Source organism: Equus asinus, chromosome 1 (genome assembly GCF_041296235.1).
Source record: "Equus asinus isolate D_3611 breed Donkey chromosome 1, EquAss-T2T_v2, whole genome shotgun sequence".
Classification (NCBI taxonomy): domain Eukaryota; kingdom Metazoa; phylum Chordata; class Mammalia; order Perissodactyla; family Equidae; genus Equus; species Equus asinus.
The window spans coordinates 34,066,119-34,086,695 of NC_091790.1; the positions used below are offsets into that span (position 1 = coordinate 34,066,119).

Here is a 20,577-nt window from a genome sequence, read left to right on the forward strand (position 1 = left end):
ATTTAAGATAGAAGGCCTGTTCCAGGACGGACCACCACCTTAGATAACTCTGGGTATCATAGACTGTGAGGGTCCTTGCTAAGCCCATTCTTATCAAAGTTCTGTCTGCCTAACATTTGCTTTTCCATCTCCACGTGAATTGCCTTCCTCCCCTTTGAAGTCCCTAACCACTACCCCCAACGTCATCCTTTGTCTTTAGCTGAAGGCGATATTTAAGGTGGTGGCTTTGGTCATTCTGGTGAGTTGCTCAGTTTTCCTGGGTTTCCGCCGTGTATACATGTTATAAAGCTTTGTTTGATTTTCTCCTGTTATTCTGTCTCATGTCCATTTAATCCTTAGACCAGCCAGAAGGACCTGGAGGGTAGAGAAATTGTCTTCCTCCCCTACACCAGCAAAGAGTTGGCATCTTCCCAACACATCAGCCCTAAGGATCAAGAACAGACCAAGAAGAGCAAGGCACAAATACCCTGGAGCTAGGAAAATGGAAATTTTAAACAAAATTCCAACTAGCTACAAAGAGATCAGATGGCCTCCTAGACTCCAATGAAGACTAAGCACAGTCACTTCAAAAAAGTCCACAAACCTGCCAAGTGCCGGCCAAAAGGAAGCAGGGTGTTAGCAACGCAGAACAATTCATTTCAGAGCCGGTGGAAAACTCAGCTCAACTCTGATCCTTCTCAGCCTGTGCCTTTGGCACCTCTCCGTGCCCTGAAGTGGCACCTCGCTTCCAAATGCAAAAAGCCTGCCAGACCTCCTCAACTGCTAGTCAGTCACAATTCACTAGGCATCTCAATATTCACAGCCCACTCCTGCTAAAGATAAAGGCAGTTTGAACACATACTATTTTGATTTAGTCATTGGAAGCAACCCGTTAGAAAAGGGCAACAATTCCAACACACTACACAAGAAAAATAAGCTAAAAGGTGGGTGGTCTTTATCTTCATGCAGATGACAAAGAGCTGGGAGGACTCGATGGCCAAGACCCTTGGTTTCCAGTTCTTTTTTATCTCACAGGACAGCTCAGCAGGGTTTGACCACTGACACTAACTTCAAGAAGACGGGGTAGGCAGCCAAGATGGTTAAGTCATACGCTAGGTGAGCAGAGGGGGAAAGCATTCCAAAACACCTGTGTGTATGAGACACATTGGGAAGGGGGAACTTTTAGCCTAAGAATCTCTCATATTTGTGCTTCTAGTCGTACATGAGCCTCTCAACAGCACATGGTTAGTGGTATTGCTATTTTTACTTACAGGTGAGGACACAGAGGCTCAGAAGGGTTGGGTACCTTGCCCTGGGAAAGCCTGGTGGACCAGGATACAGATTTAGGTTTCCGCCCATCAGGTGGAGATTCCATTATACCACTGTCTATAAGAAAAGGCTACCTGGGATTCAGTCATTGTGAAAGATTATTGCCTCCCTAGTGGAGAATGTCAGACTCCATTTTTCAGAGACAATGGGTTTACTTTGAGGATGCTCTCTCTCTGTCACTCATATAGGGATTATGTCAGATGACATGCCTTTAGAAATAGGTATGTTTAGTTTAAAAAAGAAAAGATCATGATTATATTAATCTATTGAATAGCAGCTATGCAGAAAGACTGCTATTTATAAATAAATGATATCTTAATTTGACTTTTTCACAAAAACATCTTACACCCAAACAGATCTTGAAATAATACAGGAGACGCCAAGAAAGGTGAGAAAGATGTATAATTTGAGAATGTTGGAATACAAATCACGCAGCCCAATAATCTTTTTGTCTTCCTTCAGCTTCTTAGAGATGCAAACTCTTAAAAGCAATTCATGTGACAAACTCAAAAGGTTAAGCCAAGTGGGTGAGCAGGCATTAAATATTAAATGCCAGTTATGCTCGTGCTGTGTACTGACACCTAGCTATTAGCGCATGTCCCTTTTTCTTCCCTTGAAAAGATAAACAGGACAAAATATATCTTCAACATGATTAAATTGCAAAGAGCAAACACACAGTCGTCATGCTGTACATCTCCAGATTCCCAAAGCTCTCTGTTCTAGCGACGCAACGCCTACGAACTGTAAAAATAATTGCTGCCAGCGCTACACTAGGTGATTACATAAAATTCTTCCAAAAAGCTGAAAAAATATTTAATCAGGAATAACTAAAGTAAAAACTCACTTACCTTCTAGAACATGGCTTCGCTTTTGTGGATTTTCTTTTACAGCATTAAGCTCATTATAAGTCTGTGCTATACTCCAAGGAAATTTTCCAAAGCATAAAATTATTTAGCATCTTTAAGTAATTCCTCTCTCTTTTCAAACGTATTTTACAGAGTAAATATTTGAAATTTCCCTAGGACTTCCTGCTATCTTTCTATTTCAAAAGGACAAAACTATTTCAGAGATCCACGTGAAGACCTATGCATCCTTGGAATGAGAAACAAGAAGTTGACGATGCCACAGAAGAACTGGTATCCGAAAGCAATTCTCTTCTCCTTAGCTGCAAAGAGTGCTTAAAGATTACTGTCAGGATTCCTTCTGGAAAGAAAGGCATATCTTCTCATCTGCATAACAGTCTTTAGACATTTTAGAGTCAAATCGACTTTCAAGACAGAGAAAAGGAAACCATGCAAGCATGCCCACATTTGGAATAGAATCCACACCCCTGAGCATCAAAGCCCTCGTTTACTTACATGCTGGACATGAAAAGGAAAAGTTCAAAGAAACCTGCTCCCTCGGGGAGAAACGATCACATCTACAGTCGGCTGTTGGGAAATGAGTAAGACACGCTCTCTCTCACTCTCATCCCCAGGCAATGAAAAAATCCCAAACTGTTCTTCCAAGTCACACTCACAAGGACGTCCTAGCGCCACCAAGCTCTTCCTCCAAGGCAGCACCGGTGGTTGGGAAAGGCTCACCCCCTTCCTCTGGATTTCCACCCCATGCTGGGAGCCTGCTCGCCCTGGGGAGGCACCAGGTCAGGGCACATGCGGAGACGACAGAACCACAAAGTGCCACCTCTTCAGAGCCAGCTCGGGGAGCTGAACATGGAGCACAGACAGCATTTCTGCAGGGACTGCTCAACACACCTCAAGTTCCCAGAACAAACCAGAAACTCAACCCCCTCACCCAAAGAGAAATTGTTTATTCCTTTCAGACTCCAAACTGTTACCATAGTGCAAGCTAATTGCTAACAATACTGAAAAAAAATCCCCCACACAGTAGAGGTTGACAGGGGCACACAAAGAGCCGTGACAGTAATAGGCACCCTTGAAGAGAAAGAAGGCAATCAATTATGAACCATTTGCAGAAATTGTGGGGCTGTCAAAAGCCCTACTTACAGCTGTGTTTCATCAAGCCAGGGGGCATTTGATTTTCAAGGGAAATTATTCCTTATTCCGAAGTCTAGAATATTGTTAGGAAAATATCCCAAACAACCCAGGTTCAGCCAGGGTCTAATCTGAAAAGAAGCTAATGACCTCTGAGAGGGCTAGATGGGCCTCAGTGGGAAGCCCACAAGGCAGGTCTCCTCACTGGAGATGACCACCTCCTGTGGGCACCGTGGAGCAGCACTAGGGTCATCCCGAAAGGTCCACGCCCACACACACTGGGCATGCATCATAGAACTGCAAAATCCATTTGGAAAACAGAAAAGGATTGCTTTTAGACATAATTTGATGTTTCTAGGAGGCTAAAAATAATAATAACAATAATAATAATAATACAGAACAGAAAGGTTTTTTTTAAGTCTCAGATTGAAAACTTTCTTTTCACTAATACCCATCACAACTATTATTTTTGGTGGTCACCAATTCTCCTTTCCCAAGGAACAAAGAACATGTAAACTGAGAAACCGCTTGGCATTTCGCTAGGATTTCTTTAAAATGTACTGAAATCCACTATTACAGATAGATAGATATCTTCAAATTTGAAAAAAGTAAGGTAACTACTTTAGACTTGAGAGGAATTTGGCAGCAAATGGTTAACATGCAAATACTCTGTTTCCGTATTTTTTCCTTCTGTGTTCTTTGGTATTTATATATTTGCTTTCTTATTTAACTATTTTAGCAATGAAAATTAAAGTCCAGATAACTTCAATTTCAAGCTGAAATGCAGCTTTCGCTCCTTTTCTAAATTTCCTTTTTGTTGTTTAAAGCTGTTTTTGCTAGGGAAGATTTGCCCTAAGCTAACATCTGTGGCCAATCTTCCTCTTTTTTTTTTGTTCTCCCAAAAGCCCCAGTGTATAGTTGTATATTCTAGTTGCAAGTCCTTCTAGTTCTTCTATGTGAGCCACCACCACAGCATGGCAACCAACAGATGGGTGGTGTGGTTCCACGACTGGGAACCAAACATGGTCCACTGAAGCCGTGAGAGCACCAAACTTTAACCAGTAGGCAACAGGGCTGGCTCTCCTTTTCTAAATTTCTAACTGATGCTTCAAGGTTCATTTCATAAAGGCTTTGTTTAATTATAATATGCACTGTTAAATAATAGAGTCGAAAGTGGCCACAATGTGGTAACTTCTTGCATATTTATTTTACTAAATCTTAAAGTAAAATACAATTTGGAAAAGAATTTAATTTCATTCTTTAGAACTTTAATGTGGAACTCAAACAGATTCTAACATAAAGGAAACCATCATCCCTAATGGTGTTAAGTGACTTCCCCAAGCTGCCACACTGCGCAGTGCCCCACGGGCACACTTACCTTAAATAGAACACCCAGATTCTTGAGTGTTTCAGAAGCATTGGCTTTTTAAAAGAATTTAAGACAAAACAATCAAAACATATTTATTTAATTCTCTAGGGTCTATTGCTTAAAAAAAACAACAACAAAAAGATGACTATTAGCCATGATATTGGGTTCCCAAAGGTAAATAACCTGGTAGAGATAGAACAGAGTGAGACTAAAAATGCTGGTGATTTCAGTTTAGTAAAAGACATTGCATCCTGGGGGCATAACCAGACCAGTGAAGGCAGCTGACTATTTGCTTTGTATGAGGAAGAGAAGAGAAATGAAGGGAGATTTTGGAGGAGGTGGATAGGGAATGGCAGAGGAGAGCATGGGGTGAGAAAGGGAAAGAAGAGGAGAGGAGAGGCCAGGTGCCCGGGGCCACTGGAATCCTCTCTGAAGCTGGCCGGCCTCTAACCTCATCCACCCTTCTCACAGTGAACGACCCCAGTCACCAAAGCGTGTGCCACGTGGCCACTCACCAAGGGCCTGGCTCCTGGTAGTATTAGTCTAAATCCAAAAGGGGATGGTCTTGCTCTAAGTTTCATTAAATACCTGTCCTAGCTTATATTTCCTCCATTCTTAGTTCATATTTAAGACAAAAGCAAGAAATATAAAACAGTTATAATTTCAAAATCCATTAAAACTGGACTGTGTATTAAAATAGATCACGTCAATCAGGCCATTTCTGAAAGGATAGCTGACTATGAACAGTTAAAAACGTAGGAAAGGAATGGAATAGAACAAGCGTTGGCAAGGATGTGGAGAAATTGGAATTCTCATACATTGCTAGTGGGAAAGGAAAATGCTACAGCACTGTGGAAAACAATTGGGCTGTTCTTCAAACAGCTAAACATAGAATTACCATATATGTGACCTAGCAATTCCACTCCTCCATGCATACTCAAAAGAACTGAAAACAAGGATCCAAACAGATATTTGTATGCCACTGTTCACTGCAGCGTTACTCACAATAACCAAATGGTGGAAACCACCCAAATGTCCATCCACAGCGGACTGAATAAACAAAATGCAGGATATCCATACAATGGAATATTACTTGGCCATAAAAAGGAGTGAAGGTCTGACACATGCTACAACACGGCTGAACCCTGAAAACATTATGCTAAGTGAAATAAGCCAGAAACAAAAGGACAAATATTGTACAGATTACACTTATATGAGGTACCTAGAATAGGCAAATGAGACAGAAAGTATAAGAGAGGTTATCAGGGACGGGGGTGGGGGGGGGTGTGTGAATGGGAGTTATTGTCTAATAGGTACAGAGTTTCTGTTTGGCATGATGAAAAGGTTCTGGAAATGGATAGTGGTAATGGTTGCACAATATTGTGAATGTACTTAACACCACCGCAGTGTGCACTTAAAAATGGTTAAAATGGCAAATTTTATGTTTTATAGATTTTACCACAACAAAATGACAACATTGCAAAAATAATTTATCTTCAGCCAAAAAAAAAGTAGGAAAGTAATGGATAGTAATTTAACGTGACTATGAGAACACCCAGGCTTAGATTTTCCTTGTCAAAACCATCCTAACGTATGAATGCACTGCTCTTTGGTGGCATGCCAGACGTCATGGAGGACAAGTACTTCACTTCAAATGAATAAGGAAACTATTTTCTTTAAGGGAAAAAAATGTTTGTTCTGACTGCTGGACCGAGGGAGAAGATAACTCCATTGGTTTTTCCCTGCCTCTGGTAAAGCTGGGAATTAATGCTTGTCTGCTGGGTTCTTGCTGGAGATTTGGGACAGCGTCTTACCCTGAACGTCTGCTCCATTCTCTCCTTGTGGGAAACCTGATCCAGGGTGCCATCAGTCTGACTCCTTTTCAGGCCAGTTGTGATGTCAGGGACGTTGCTGAAATCTACATGAAAAGTGACAAAAAACATACATAAAAGTGAGTTTGGCCATTTGCAGAGAATAGTAATAACTGGCTTAAAGGCTCAGATAAAGAAAAAGAGGAAAGAAAAAATCAACTAACAACCTAGAAGGTGTCACATTGTGGTTCTTAGGACCCTGAAGTTACAACATGCACAGAGCTGGTCTTCTGAAACAGATGTGGCCTCTCACCGATTGAAGAAGCAACATCTTCTGCCTGTTTTGGTCAAAGGAGACCAATGAGCAATCAAGACAGTGACTTAAATGCCTTGTCACCTTTCCTGTTGCTGTGCAAACTATACTTCACTAAACTCTGATCTTAAATACTTTATTTGGACCAAGAATCAAAGAGCAGTGACTATTGTTGGTACCTCCCTATTTTTGGCTAAGTGAGGGCAAAATTACCAAGCACATCTTGGAAAACCAATAATGTAATATATAGATTCTGATTACAACCCACAACTGGCTCATTTGCAAGCATGATTCTTCTTTTTCTGACATCAACCACAATGCATCCTAAATTGAAAGTGCCAAGAGGAACAGCAAACCTTTGTCAGCTTCTAGAGAAAGGGTTCAGAAATGACATGAACAGTAAGGAGAGCACACAGCTTGCCAGCCTACAGCTATACACACGTCATCCTCAACAATTCTTTCCAGTGGTTCCCAAATTAACAAATTCAAGAATGATGGAAAGATGAGCCTCTATCAAAATAGAGTATAGGTTTCATTCTAATTCTTGTATTTGGTGGACCAGGTAAAACCAGATGGTTTCTGATCCCAATCGGCTACAACAAGAGGCTATCAATCTTGTACCTGAGTTGACTGAGGCTGAAAAAGCATGCATAGATGTTGACAAAGAAACTGTCTAGCATGATGAGGGCAAGGACAGTGGTCTGTAGGAGACCTTTAGAAGCTATGGGAGCCCTAGAAAGTTGATAAAACTAATGCATAGGAATGCCAGACTGTGATCCATGCTGATATCACCAATTACTACAGGCACTTGCTTCTAAGACAACGGAGGACCAAAAGAAAACATCTGAATGGTCTACAGAATTCTGGAGCTCCAATTTCTTCTTCCAACACCCTAACCCCACCTAGAAAAGGACTAGATAGTCCAAGTCATACTTCATTGCTATTGGTTATAGAGTAAGTTAGCCCAAATAAGGCTGTGCTGATCACAAATGCATGAGCCATCCCGGGGAAAATTTCGGGTAGTGACAACAGGTCGGGATAACTTGGACTCACCTCTCCCAGGCCCCTAACACCACACCACAGAGGCAGTCCATTTACCAGCAGGTGGACTGCACGGGAAGCAAGATTAGACCCTAAGCCAAAAGTGGTCCACCACTGTTCCCTCATCACTGCCTCCTTAGGCTGCTGTACCTCTATTTAAGGGAGACCAACTGACAGAATTCTCAAAAGAAAAGAGCCTGCATCCTTATTGTGTTCAGCATAAGCACACCTTTCCATCCATCCCTTCAACATGCACTGGCTATTTTGCAGGCACTGTTCTAGGTGCTGGGGATACAAAGATGAATGAGATACAGTTGCTACTCTCAAGGAGAACTTCTAGTCTGGCAGGAGGTGACTGGTGAGGGAGGGGAGACAGAGACACGACTACAGCACAGTGTCCCAGATGATGTGAGGAAAGTCCACACGGTTGAGTGGGGATACTCAGGAAGGAAGTCACTTGTCTCTGGGACCCTAAAAGGCTTCATAGCAAAGGAGCCACTTGAGCAAAGTCTTTAAATCTGAGGGGTATGTATTTGTTCTTAAAGCTGAAGACGACCAGGCAGGGTGGGCAGTGGGGAGAGGGGATTCCAAGACCAGAAGGCAGCTGAGTACAGGCAAATTGTAGGAAGAGCTCAGCAGATCTGGGAACTTGCTGAGTGTGGCTGCAGCCAAGAGAGTAGGGTAGGGCGGGGAGAGTGCCCTGGGATGGAGGAATTGATAGAGGGCAAGACCTTAGGAGAGAAACAGGTCAGAAAGTCACAGCAACACTGCAGGTACAAGGTGTAGGGACCCAGATGAGTGCAGGATAGAGTCACAGCAAAGAAGTGAAGTGAAGACAAAAGTCTGAGCAGGTAGAGCTGCGGGGCTCCCTCATTGCTACCTACTTCATAGAAGGACATACAAAAAAGAGAAGTATCAAGGCAGATGCCTGATAGGTGACTGGGCAGATGGGGAACAGGGCAGGGTGGCAGTGGGAATCACAAGCTTAGCTTTGGCAATGCTGAGATTGAGACACAGGTGGGCCATCTGACGGCAGGTGCCCAAGAGTCAAGTCACCTAGGAAACGTCTGCACCTGGATGTGGATTAGGAGTCATCAGAATACACCCGTCAGTGAAGCCACGGGAATGGATGGTGCCCCCAGAGAGAATGCGCACAGGGAAGAGGACCAAGGAGAGAACCCTGGAAACGCCAATCATAGGGCACAGGGGAGGAGAGGCCCTCAGAGAAGGTGTCTCTCTTTATAGAGACATCACAGAGAAGTATAAGGAAATCAAGAGAGAGCAATGTCACAGAAGCCATGTAATGTGAAAGTACATTAGCTAGTAACAGAATCAAACTTGCCTTATTGCTGCCTTTACCTTGTAAATAAAGAGCTTTGGTATATCCAGACAGTTCTATCAGGTATAGGAAATATGACACACAATGAATTGATGCATTTATTTGTGATGAAGATTTCTACAACACCTGCCGTACGTCAGGTATGTACTAAGTTCTAGAGATGCAAAGACAAAGGCAACCTCACATCCCCTGAAGATGTCAGAGATGGCATGGGCATAAGGAGCTCTGGAGCCGGCAGAAGCCAGATGGATGCTAGTGAAAATAACATGGCTGATGTCAAAAGCAGGCGCCATGTGAATTCTGAGTCATCCATTCAATATATTCACAAAACTTTGGAACTTAAATGCTGAAAACTCGCCAAACCATGTTTTACCTCTTACAAAGGCAAAAGGTTTACTTGGTAATAGAACATCTGACATCCTTCCTATCAAAACCCTGCCCACCCCAGGATGAAAGGCTTTGCTATGAATCAGTGAGGCTCCCCTATCAACCTCAGTACCCCTCAACCTCAGGGAGCCGTCAGTGGTGCTTGGATCCTCTCTGAGGCATGAGCTTGGACAGGCTGGATCACAGAAGCCAACTCCCATTGAGGCTGGCCCCAGGGATCCCAGGGGAGGAGGCAGCTCTGAGCGGTCCCTGAGCCTTGCCAAGATGGGAAATCTCAGGGCTGTTCCACCACCCAAATGTCACAGAGGCAGAATGGTCTCTGGGCATAAACAGGATCTCTGTGGTGACTGATTCCTTTTCCAACCCCACCAGCAATGCGCCAGGACTCCTGGAGACGGCAAAGCACAGGGGAAGGGAACTGACAGTGTCCACGGCTGCAGATCCCAGCTACAGGAGCCTCAGATCTCCCCAGGACTTGTATACCTGTAAAAAGCAGTGTTCCCTTAGCGTTCTTTCTAGAAGACAAATGAGAACAAAGCACGTTCTGGGAGAATAGCAGACTGGCTAAAAAAAAAAAAAAAAAAAAAAGGGTAGGCCGGTAAAATTTGAATGTTATTTACAAAGCTGTTTCAAGCAGGCCCTGCACTGACATCCTGTCCTGGGCGCTAGAAGCCTATGTATTGCCCCATTTAGACTCTGCCCACGTCCTGAGCACCAGCTGCTGAAGCGAGTAAAGATATCCTTCCCATCCCAACCAAAAACCGGCTTCCCACCTTGGGAGACCCTCCTCGTGCGGACACATTCACTGTAACACGTGTTAGGACACTTCGTCTCTATCAGACAATAATGAGCACGTGCTTCTCGCCCACCTCGTGCTCAGCACGCTACAGTACAGATGTTCAAACTCGCTCCAGAAGAGTTTTTGGCCAACATGATTGTAAATAATGAAAAATAACAAAATTACAAATTCAAGTCAAGACATCTATTTATATCTGGTAAACACACCCTTTCATCCGCTCCTTCTTGTTCCTTGTGGAAATTAAGTATTTGGGGTGAGGTCTAGCCATTTGAAACATCTAACCTCTAACATGATCAACAAGACCTTCTACTCAGCAGTCGCGTGAGAGGAGCTGCATGGTCCCAAGTCATTGTCTCGGGGTCTCCATTTGCTCCTACTCATTCAGTTTATCCACTCCCTCGTCAGATGGGTGCTGAGCACTGCACACCCACCGGGTACCAGGTAATATGTCAGGTGCCACACATGAAACCAGGGTCAGACATCTTGCTCCTTTAACTAAAAGACATTTTTTGGAGAGTGACGACACACCAGGCAGGCTATCCCAGAAGATGACTGCCTCCCTGCTCTCCTGCCCACCCCACAGATCCTTACAGAAAACTGGGAGTACGAGACACCTAGTAACTCAGGGTCTTCCTGTTCTGTGCGTCAGTACAGACCCTACTAGTGTCACTGTCACCCAGGCAGCTAGCTACCCCAAATCCTTTACAATTAAAGGGCAAAACCTGTGTTCAAGTAACATCCTGGGTATCAACTTAAAAATAGAAACATCAGGAAATGCTAAAGTTAAGGTTGCCTCGCCTACAGAGCTCGTAATGTGAATTCAAAGCGTCATTTCCATCAGTTCCAAATCCAATCCAGTGTAGGTGACGTGCAGGAGTGTGGGCTTTGCCATTTGTTCCCCTTGGCGTTAAGAAGCACTGGGATATCGAGGTGCTAACTCTGAAATGCATAAGGAGGATCTTTTGGAAATGGGTGGCATTGGGAAGGCTGGGGGAGGTCAGCTGGTGTCCCTGCTGGTCTCCTGCGTGCTACTTACTCCTCAGGAGCTCTCACTCTGCTCAGCAGGCAGCTACGATGTCTGTTCATCTAGCTGATGCCATCCATAATCCCATTCTTGCTGGCTGCCTCCTCCCTGCTCAACCAGTTAGCAAGGGAACAGGCAACAAGTTCTTCCCAGTCCCCGGACACCCACCCAGGTGGCTGCCAGCAGAGCCTGGAGTCACCAGGCAACTTCTGGTTGTAAGGAGGGTGGGAGAGGTGCTCTCCTGTGCAGCAGCCAGGAGCCAGCCTCCAGAGGACAGACTGATGAAGAACCCCCTACCCAAAAGTCTGAGCATGCCTCCTGCATTCTCAGAAATACAGCCTCTAAGAGGAATTGGGTTAAAATCTCAAGATGACATCAATCTCTGGGGCCGAAAACAGGAAAGCAAAACGAGAGTGAAGCCAGGTACCTGAGGTAACGTTACTGTAAATGTTCCATAAGAACATGGTTACCCTCCAACCTGTTACCAACACAGAAACAGATGAAAAGAAGTTAATAAATAACCTTAGTCTCCATTAGATGTATTTGTCGGGCCCACATGCTTGCTTCACAGTCCATGCATAATTACAGCTTGCTAATTTGTTGTTTTCTTGCCTAACCAAAGGAGTGACTCAGGGGTCGCAAAGATTTATGAGCTCGTTTTACAGAGGAAAAAGAATGCCTTAAAGGAAGTTACGACCACCAGACAACCAGCCCCCGGCTGCTGCTGATGCCAAGAAGTATGGTTGCTCAAGGTCTTACCGGAAGTGAAAGAAACATGAACTTCCCCTTTGTTTCCCCTAAACTCTTCCTCCCAAGCCCTGCAGCCCTATAAAGATCCCCTGCTTCCTTCTTTTGTTAAGTCTGAACTGAGAGAACCTACTCTCCCACCTTCTCATTTTGGCCAATCCGAATAAACCTTTCTACATCTCCTAGCACGGTACTCAGTGATTGGCCTACTGCAGCGCATCAGGCACAGACCTGAGATTAAGAGGTTTAGTATCAAGAGGAGAACATTTCTTTTCCCCTATTAGGGACAATAAGACTTTGTTGAGAAATCAGTGATGGTAGTCACAGCATCCTAAAAAGCTCTGCTTCAATTTGTGAGCTGAAGATTCATGTGAAGTAGACTGAAAGGATAGGCAATGAGAATGGAAATTATTTTTAAACTATGCTTTTCATGCTTCAAAGCATACATTGTAGGACACTGATTCTCAGTACTATCAGATCCACAGCCCCCTTTGGGATAACATGTACTTTTACTATCCTGAAATAAAATTCATTCTTAATATATTACTCTATCTCCACACATAATTTCATAAAAAGTAATATAATGCCCTAATAGTAACTCAAAGAGAAAAACAAATGGAAAGTAATTTGTAATTTTAAAAGTATGGGTGTTTCAATATGTAAATACGTGGGCACAACCTCTCTTTAAGCCATGATGAAGCTGTCCAATGCTTGCACCTCATAGAATCATGGTGATGTCTCCACTTTGTCAGAGACCGATGCCAGCATGTCTTGGTGGAGATTTAAATGCATATGGGGTGTTGCCATCAGTAACATGATTTTCCAAAAGGGCAAAAAATCTTGACAAAGTTCTGAACCAACAGAGGACAAACTTCCCTTGATTGATTGGGTTGTTGCATTGCTAGAAAATTCAAAGTACCCTAACCGTAGAGAAAAAATAATTTGTGTTTATTTGTAAAATGGAGTCAGTTCTTGGCTCAGATCATTACACGTTTTTCACCTACATGAATGTTTAGTAGATCAGTTCTTCAGTGTGAGATATTAACCTGAGCATGCAGGACACCCAGCAACCATGTCCCCAACCTCTGAATGCCACTGTCCCCCAATTCATTATAAAAACCAAAAACAGACCCATAAACTAACCAAAGGTCACTGGTGGGCAATGTCTCATCTGCTGAGAACCACCTCTGCTCTCTCTGCAGCAAGGACCTGAACTTCACATCTGGGGCGGTTGGGGGGCGGAGGGGGTCAGTGACACCAGAGGATGCAAAATGCACCAATAAGCACCCAGCCCAGAGCAGGTGCAAAGTGATATTAGCTCCCTCACTTCCCAAAGAAAGATGAAATATGCTCACAAAAGCAATTAAAAATACAGCATTCAGATAAATAATATAGCATATTTAATTGGGGCTCTCATCTCAGGTTCAGAAAGGTTTAGTTGATTAAATCACTAACCCTGAGACTCCCTATGAGGTAAAAACTAGAGAAGGACAATCTTCTATTAAAAAGATGGAAAAAAAATCTAAAAAATAATATCAGAGAAGTTACAAGTAAATGACAAACGGTTTAATTAAGTTTTCAACTACGTAATCTCCTGTGGCATTAGAATTGTACAACTGTGACATTTAATACAGTCATGCATCACTTAATGATGGGGATACTTCTGAGAAATTCACCGTTAGGCAACTTCAACGTTGAACAAACATCACAGAGTGCACTTACACAAACCTAGATGGTACAGCCTGCTACACACCCAGGCTACATGGTACTGATCTTATGGGACCACTGTCGTATATGGGGTCCGTCATTGATCAAAACATCGTTAAGCAGTATACAACTCTACTTTTAGATCTACTTACATTCAGATAACATAGTTTGTGTGAATTATGTTCTTAATCTACTCCATTTCTTCAATTTCTCAGAATTTCCATTATGCAAGTTCATAAATGAACAGCTGGTAGAGAATCAACAAATCTTAGATCTAAAAAGAAACTTAGAAATTATCCAATTCAGTTCCTTCATCTTATGTATCTCTTTTGTTTTTTAAAAACAAGTGTGAACACAATTTTAATAAAAAAGTAAAGATTTTGGTAAATCAAAGCTGGAAGGATACGGCATTTTGTAAATACAAAATTATAGGGTTTTTTTCAGTTCTCCAAGCTTCGCCGACTATTATAAAATTCTGTATTAATGTTCATAATGCACAGTTTATCATGTTGCCAAGAGCACATTAAGCATTGAGTTTGTGCAGAGAGCTTAAAATCTCTCACCTTTTAAATTTAAATTTGCAAACTTTATATAGCATGATTATTTTTAATTAACTCAGATTTCCCTAAATTTTACTCATGCTTTTACTTAGAAATGGTTTGTGACATCTTTCATTAATGACATTTGCTGTGCTCTGTCAACCAAGCAAGTATTACTATCGATCAATGAAACAGAATGAGAATAAAACCATTTAAATGAAATAATAGACGGAGTATTCAGTGAGAGAAAAAAATAACTTCAAATTGACCGCATTCAAAGGTTGGTCAAGCCCTAAACTGCACCATTAACAAAGAGATCACCATTAATTTGTGCTTCTGTATAGACAAAAATTAATCTACTTTTCTGAAGATACCTAGGACTCTACATTTCTTTATTGTTATTATTCCTGGGTCAAGGATATTTAAGACAGCAGTTTAAATGTCATTATTAAGCTTGCAGAGAAGTAAATTCTATCATAGCATAAATACTATGTCAGAAAAATGGAAATTTCATACATCTTCCAAGTCCACTTAACCTTAGGTCACATTTCAACTGGTGATGTTCGTGACAATGCAAGGTCTCTGGTGATAAAGAGAGAGAAGTAAATACTGGTAGTAAATGTTTCTTAATAGCAGGCTGCCATGATTTGATTCAACTGCCTTGTGATAAATATCCTCAACATCTGAAAGAATACTTAGAGGAATAGGAATATGGCAGGTTTATCAGGGTAGAAATGTGCTCAGGCCACCTTCATGCTTATTACAACATAATGGAGGATACAACCCTCTTAGAAAAGGGGAGAAGGGAATTTAGGTAAACGATGTCAGGTAGAGCCATATTCTCATTCTCCAGGCAGGCTATGCCTGTGACAGAGGCATTGTGGTCAGCCCATAGAAAGAAGGAGAAGGGCCTCCCATTGGACTTTATCCAATTTTTTATGAAAAATACAAGGTCAACGATAAAAGAGATCTTCCGCCAAGGTTTTGGTTGCACCAGAAACTGATAGCCCCCAGAGCTAGGAGGTCCTAGATGCCACACTTAATTACATTCAGGGGTTAATAACAGATGCCACTCCATTTCAGACACTTAAAGAACTTTAATAAAGGAGAATTTAAGCTGAAATCCCTTACGAACTACTTAGTTGGAATTCTATTTAAAGACCTTGAAAAGAAACCTTAAAAAAAAGCACACACAAGATTCTACTAGGGGAGGTGCTATGGGAAAAAGAACACCTGAGTAACTCTAGGGAAGTAATATTGTTCTGTGGGATTAAAAGAGGGCAAAATAGAATATTATCCAGCTATAAAGAGGAATGAAGTCCTCCTGGTTCATGCTACAACACAGACGAACCTAGAAAACATCGTGCTAAATGAAAGAAGGCAGACACAGTAGGTTATAGCCTAGGACTCCATTTATACGAAATATCCAGATTGGGCATATCCCCAGAAACAGAAAGTAGATTAGTGGTTGTCAGGGGCTGGGGGTGGGGAAAGAATGAGGAGGGACTGCTAATGGGTACAGGGTTTCTTTAAGAAGTGATGAAATGTTCTAGAATTAGGTAGTAGTGATGGTTGCACAACTTTGTAAATATTCTAAAAAACACTGAATTGTATACTTTAAAGGTGAATTTTACAGTATGGGAATTACACTCAGTTTTTAAAAAAGAAGGTAAGTATGCCAGTGCAAATTTTACAGGAGAGAAATGAGAGTCACACGAAATATATGGTCCCATTACTGCAAGGTTAATGAAAATCCGTGTGAATTACCAAAAAAGGCACAGGAACAAAGAAAGTGAAACTGTTATGACACAACTGACCTTTCCTGAACTGAGAAAGCCCCAAATGATCACATGGCAGACAGTTCCTAATCGCCACGCCCAGCCCCCCAGATGAGAAGACAAGGGCCATCATCAATTCAGTTACATCTAAATTGGTTTTCCTGCAGAGCACGTTATGACTGAGTTTTACTCTATGTACATTAATACAGAAGTGTTTCAAAGGAAAAGTGGTTAAAATCCAGACATTTTCCTCTACATGGAGGGAAAAACAAGATGACACAGTTCTCTCCTATCTACCGTGGACCATGACCGTGTCCAAGTTACCAGCAACTGAATGAGTCTCTGTGCCTTGATTTCCCCAGCTGTGAAAGTAAAGTGCTAACAATACATCTCTGCTGTGTCAGGGTGACGTAAGAGCTAATTAATGCTTCTAAGGTTCTTGGCGACCTTTATGTTGAGACAGCCTGCTATTACTATGAAGCCTTAACAAACACCTTTTCTACAGCAGTCAAGACCTGATTCTATTTAAAGAGGTGATGAGATTTTGTCGTAAAACCAAAATGGAATGCTGGATCCATTACGTTGCTTTTTCACTTCACAAACTTTTGTAAGAAATGCACATTCCTACAGTCATTTAAATCGGTGCTTTAATCATATTAAATAACTGAATTTTAGGGAAAGAAATGTTAAACTGTTTTGTCCAATCCTTCATTTTAAGAGTTGAGGAAACAGACATTAGAGTCACCAGCCCAAGGTCAAGGACAAAGCTCAGAGCCAGAATCTAGATTCCCTTACCCCATCCAGATCCATAGCCTCTTATAAATGTTACTGCCCCAAATTAAACTCAAAACACATCCCACTACTAGCATTGACCTACAATAGTGACGCACAAGTTGCTGTTCCTTTTTACTTGTGGTTTCGGTTTATCTGCCAAAATAACCCTATGTCACGGGCACCCGTTAGCCCACTAAAGTTGCAGAGCAGAGCAGCGCAGACGTGGGGCACGAGCTGGCTCCTGTCCTCTCAGGAGATGCAGTGACACTCTTTGGAGCTGGGGCATATGGTTCTCAGCTAAGCAGCGTCGTGGGCCATCCCAGAGTCCCCTACACACGTGTGCAATTGAGCAGAGTCTTCCACTTGGAGAAAGTCTCCAGCACAATTCCTTTGCAATCAGATTTATAAAGAGGAAATCTGCGAAGCTTCGAGACATGCTCCAAGGCATCTTTTTATACCCCCAGAACCTAGGCTCAGGGACACGGCCTTTCCTTCATACTGAGAGACTCCCATGAACCTTGCTCTCTGAACAGATATCTGAGGGAACGCCTGCTGTTCACCAAGAATTGTGCTAGCTGCTGTGTCTTAAACATCACTGTAGTCCTCAAAGTCCCTGTTTTTCAAGCGATTTTCAGTCTATTAGGTAAATTATGACAAGCACACAGAGTGATATTGCAAGGCAATAAATCTTATCTTCCAGATCATGGATACAGACAAAACGTGTTCAGAGTTCAAAAGAGGAAGAGCCCATGATCCCTCCAGGTGACAGGCAGCCAGCCCCCTACTTCTTACAGAATACAATCCTAAAAGTATGAAAACTGAGTTTATAGGTATTGCGTAGACTTCTATTCCCAGAGATCTAAACAAATTATAAACTTTCTATTTACGCCTCACCTTTTCAACACACCTGATACATATCTCAATCTTCTCCTCCTGCCCCAGTGCACACACAGGGACCTGTTGAAGATCAGGGAATGTCCCCCTGGGGCTACAGGCTCACTGGCAGGGGCACACGTGATTTGGGGGTCATAGGTATTAAGCTTACAAAACCTAGGCTTCTTATCAACATTTTCAGCCCCCTTTTTGCCCTCAATCATTTTTATAAAATAATAATGACGAAATTCAATAAACATTCGAGTAATTTGCTGATACTACTACGCAAAGATGCCTAAACTTCACAGAAGTGTGATGTGGTCATCAACTGAAACATACAAGTCAGAATGACATTCACAAGTGGCAATTTAGGAGTAAATGATTAGTGTTGGAAAGATAATCACATAGAAGTTGAGACTAGCACTCCTTCTGTTTACGAGCTTCTGAGTGCATCACTGGAGATTCCAGATTCTGTAGGAAGCCCGCTGGGAGAGTTTTGAGTGGAAGGGGCACCAGCCACTCTATAAACTGTTTCATATGGTCCAGTGTCTGCCCACTGACCAGGGGCAGCGATCAGGGCTCCTCCCAGAAGAGACAAAATAATTTTGCTAACAATTTCATATGCCTCTTTCCATATAAGTTTTCCCAGAGCCACTAACAAGTAACGAAACTGGATAATCTGAACTTTGTCACATTTTCCTATAACTCGTTAAAAGATGTTAACAGCCAAAAAGCAAAAAAGGATAAAAGATCAAAGGCTTTATACATGGGAATGGACAATTTATAAATAGATACTCAGAGCTCGGTACTGTAGGATCAGAAAGAAATTTATAAGATGCAACAAATCATAACTGAATTGTTTGAAATGAAAGGAATTGATTTGCTGGCACTTGTATTTCAAACTTTATTGAGTGTTTTCTCCTATAAATAAACATGTTTCTGCCTTACCCCCGAGTGAAAATCTGGAAAGCAGAATTGCCACTCAAATCTCCTCCTTTGCCCTTTGTCATTAATTTTGATGAATTTTGCAGGATTTTATGGATGGGCTTTCATTATAAGCCATTTCCAAACCATTTTGGAAGCAGCTGGGATATTCATTATAAATATAGAGGCTTAACCCAAGGTGTTCCAAAATGAACTCCTGGTTTTGCCCCAAAGCTGCTTCCCCGTCTAAACTGATGACAACCCCATCCTTCCAGTGGCTCAGGCCAAACCTGGGAGTCATCCCGCCTCCTCTCCCGTCCTCACACCCCACGCCCGATCTCTGAGCAAGTTCTGTTGGCTCTACCTCCATTGCTACCACAGAGAGCAAAGCCACCATAGCCTCTCGCGTGCATTGCTGCAAAAGCCTCTGCCCCATTCTTGGCCCCTGCAGTCCATTCTCGACAGTCAGTGATCCTTTTAAAACATTGGTCAGATCAGGTGACTGGTCTGCTTAAACACTTTGGGGGGGGGGGGTCTTCGTTTTCTTCAGAGTAAACGTCAGCCCTGGAATTGGCCTGAAAGCCCTCCCTGACGCGGCCTCACACGTCCTCTCGGGCCTCCCTTCCACCGTTCCCCAGTTCCCGCACTCTGCTTTAGGCACGCTGGACTATTTGCTGCTTACGTCTCCATCTCAGGGCACCCGCTGACTATTCCCTCTGTCTGGAAAGCTCTGCTTCCACACATGCGCACGGCTCCATCCCTCACCGCCTTCACATCTTTGCTCCGTGCCTGTGCCTCGCTCTTACTGACAACCACTGGCCGCCCTATTTACCACTGCAGCTGCCCGTCTACCCCAAGTCCCTCCTACCCTGATCCATCTGTTTTCCATCATACTTATCACCTGTCAGGGTACTGTAGAACTTACTTATTCATTATCTTTACTGTTTACGATCAATTTCCACGCACTGAAATACAGCTCCACATAGGAAAGGAGTTTTACTGCTGTACCTGTTATCTGTGCCTGACACACAATAGGAAGCCACTAAATATTTTTCAGTAAGTACATGAAAGGAAAGTAGAAAAAAAAGACTTTTGTCTGGAGACCACTAGTTCTCAGCTTGGCCCCAGGGCATTCTCCCTTAGTAATGAGTTCTTGGTGGTCTGGTAGGTAGGTAGAAAACTGCATGTCTCATTTCATGGACTAACAATTCAGGATCCATGGACTTAATGCAGGATTAAGATTAAAACTAAGTATAGTAGCTCATTTCCCAACTTCAAGGAAGAAAGAATTCTCAAAGTCAAATTATTTGCATCACAAATCAACCTCCTAAACAAAGCCGTGATTCCCTTCTTAGCTACAAGCTTTATTTTCTGCACTTATACCACCCACATTTTACATGCAATGTAAGCATTAGCATCCTGTTGAAAAACAAAGCTAATATTGGAAATGGAAGAGCTGGGGATTTTTTTTTTCTTTTTTAAAGCTTAAGTCCTGTCATTCCTATATCCTTTATTCATTTATTCATACCGTCAAGCACATATTTATTGAGTGACTCTGCTTATGTGTCTGGAGATTTATTGGTGATAAAATACAAGTAAGACAGGGAGCCTGTGCTGAGGGAGGGCACTGACCTCTATGTACCTGAGTGCTGTGATGGAGGGAAGCGCAGACTGCCTGTCACCACCGTGCCACCCCTCTCTCCACCCCACTGCAGCCTGGCCCATGCCTTTATCATTTCTCTCCGGACTATTAGCAGCTTCAAAGGGCCCCCAGTCGCCCGTGGATCCTCACCACCCAGGCTCCCCAGCCTGGCATACAAGACCCGTGCTCACCTGTGCAGCCTTATCTT

The 20,577-nt window shown here is 42.7% G+C and overlaps 1 protein-coding gene across 6 annotated transcripts in view; it reads right to left on the bottom strand.

Moving 5' to 3' along the window:
• TIAM2 (TIAM Rac1 associated GEF 2) overlaps positions 1–20,577 on the bottom strand; it is a 227,319-nt gene that overhangs the window by 35,293 nt on the left and 171,449 nt on the right. For 3 of the 6 annotated variants that reach the window (XM_070485557.1, XM_044761780.2, XM_044761782.2), the window contains one exon: positions 6,486–6,589. In XM_070485557.1, the coding sequence (XP_070341658.1) occupies positions 6,486–6,589 (104 nt within the window). Of the gene's footprint in view, positions 1–2,666; positions 2,957–6,485; positions 6,590–6,709; positions 6,838–20,577 lie in introns of those variants that run through there. The other 3 variants (XM_044761784.2, XM_070485757.1, XM_044761785.2) reach the window with 3 other exon arrangements.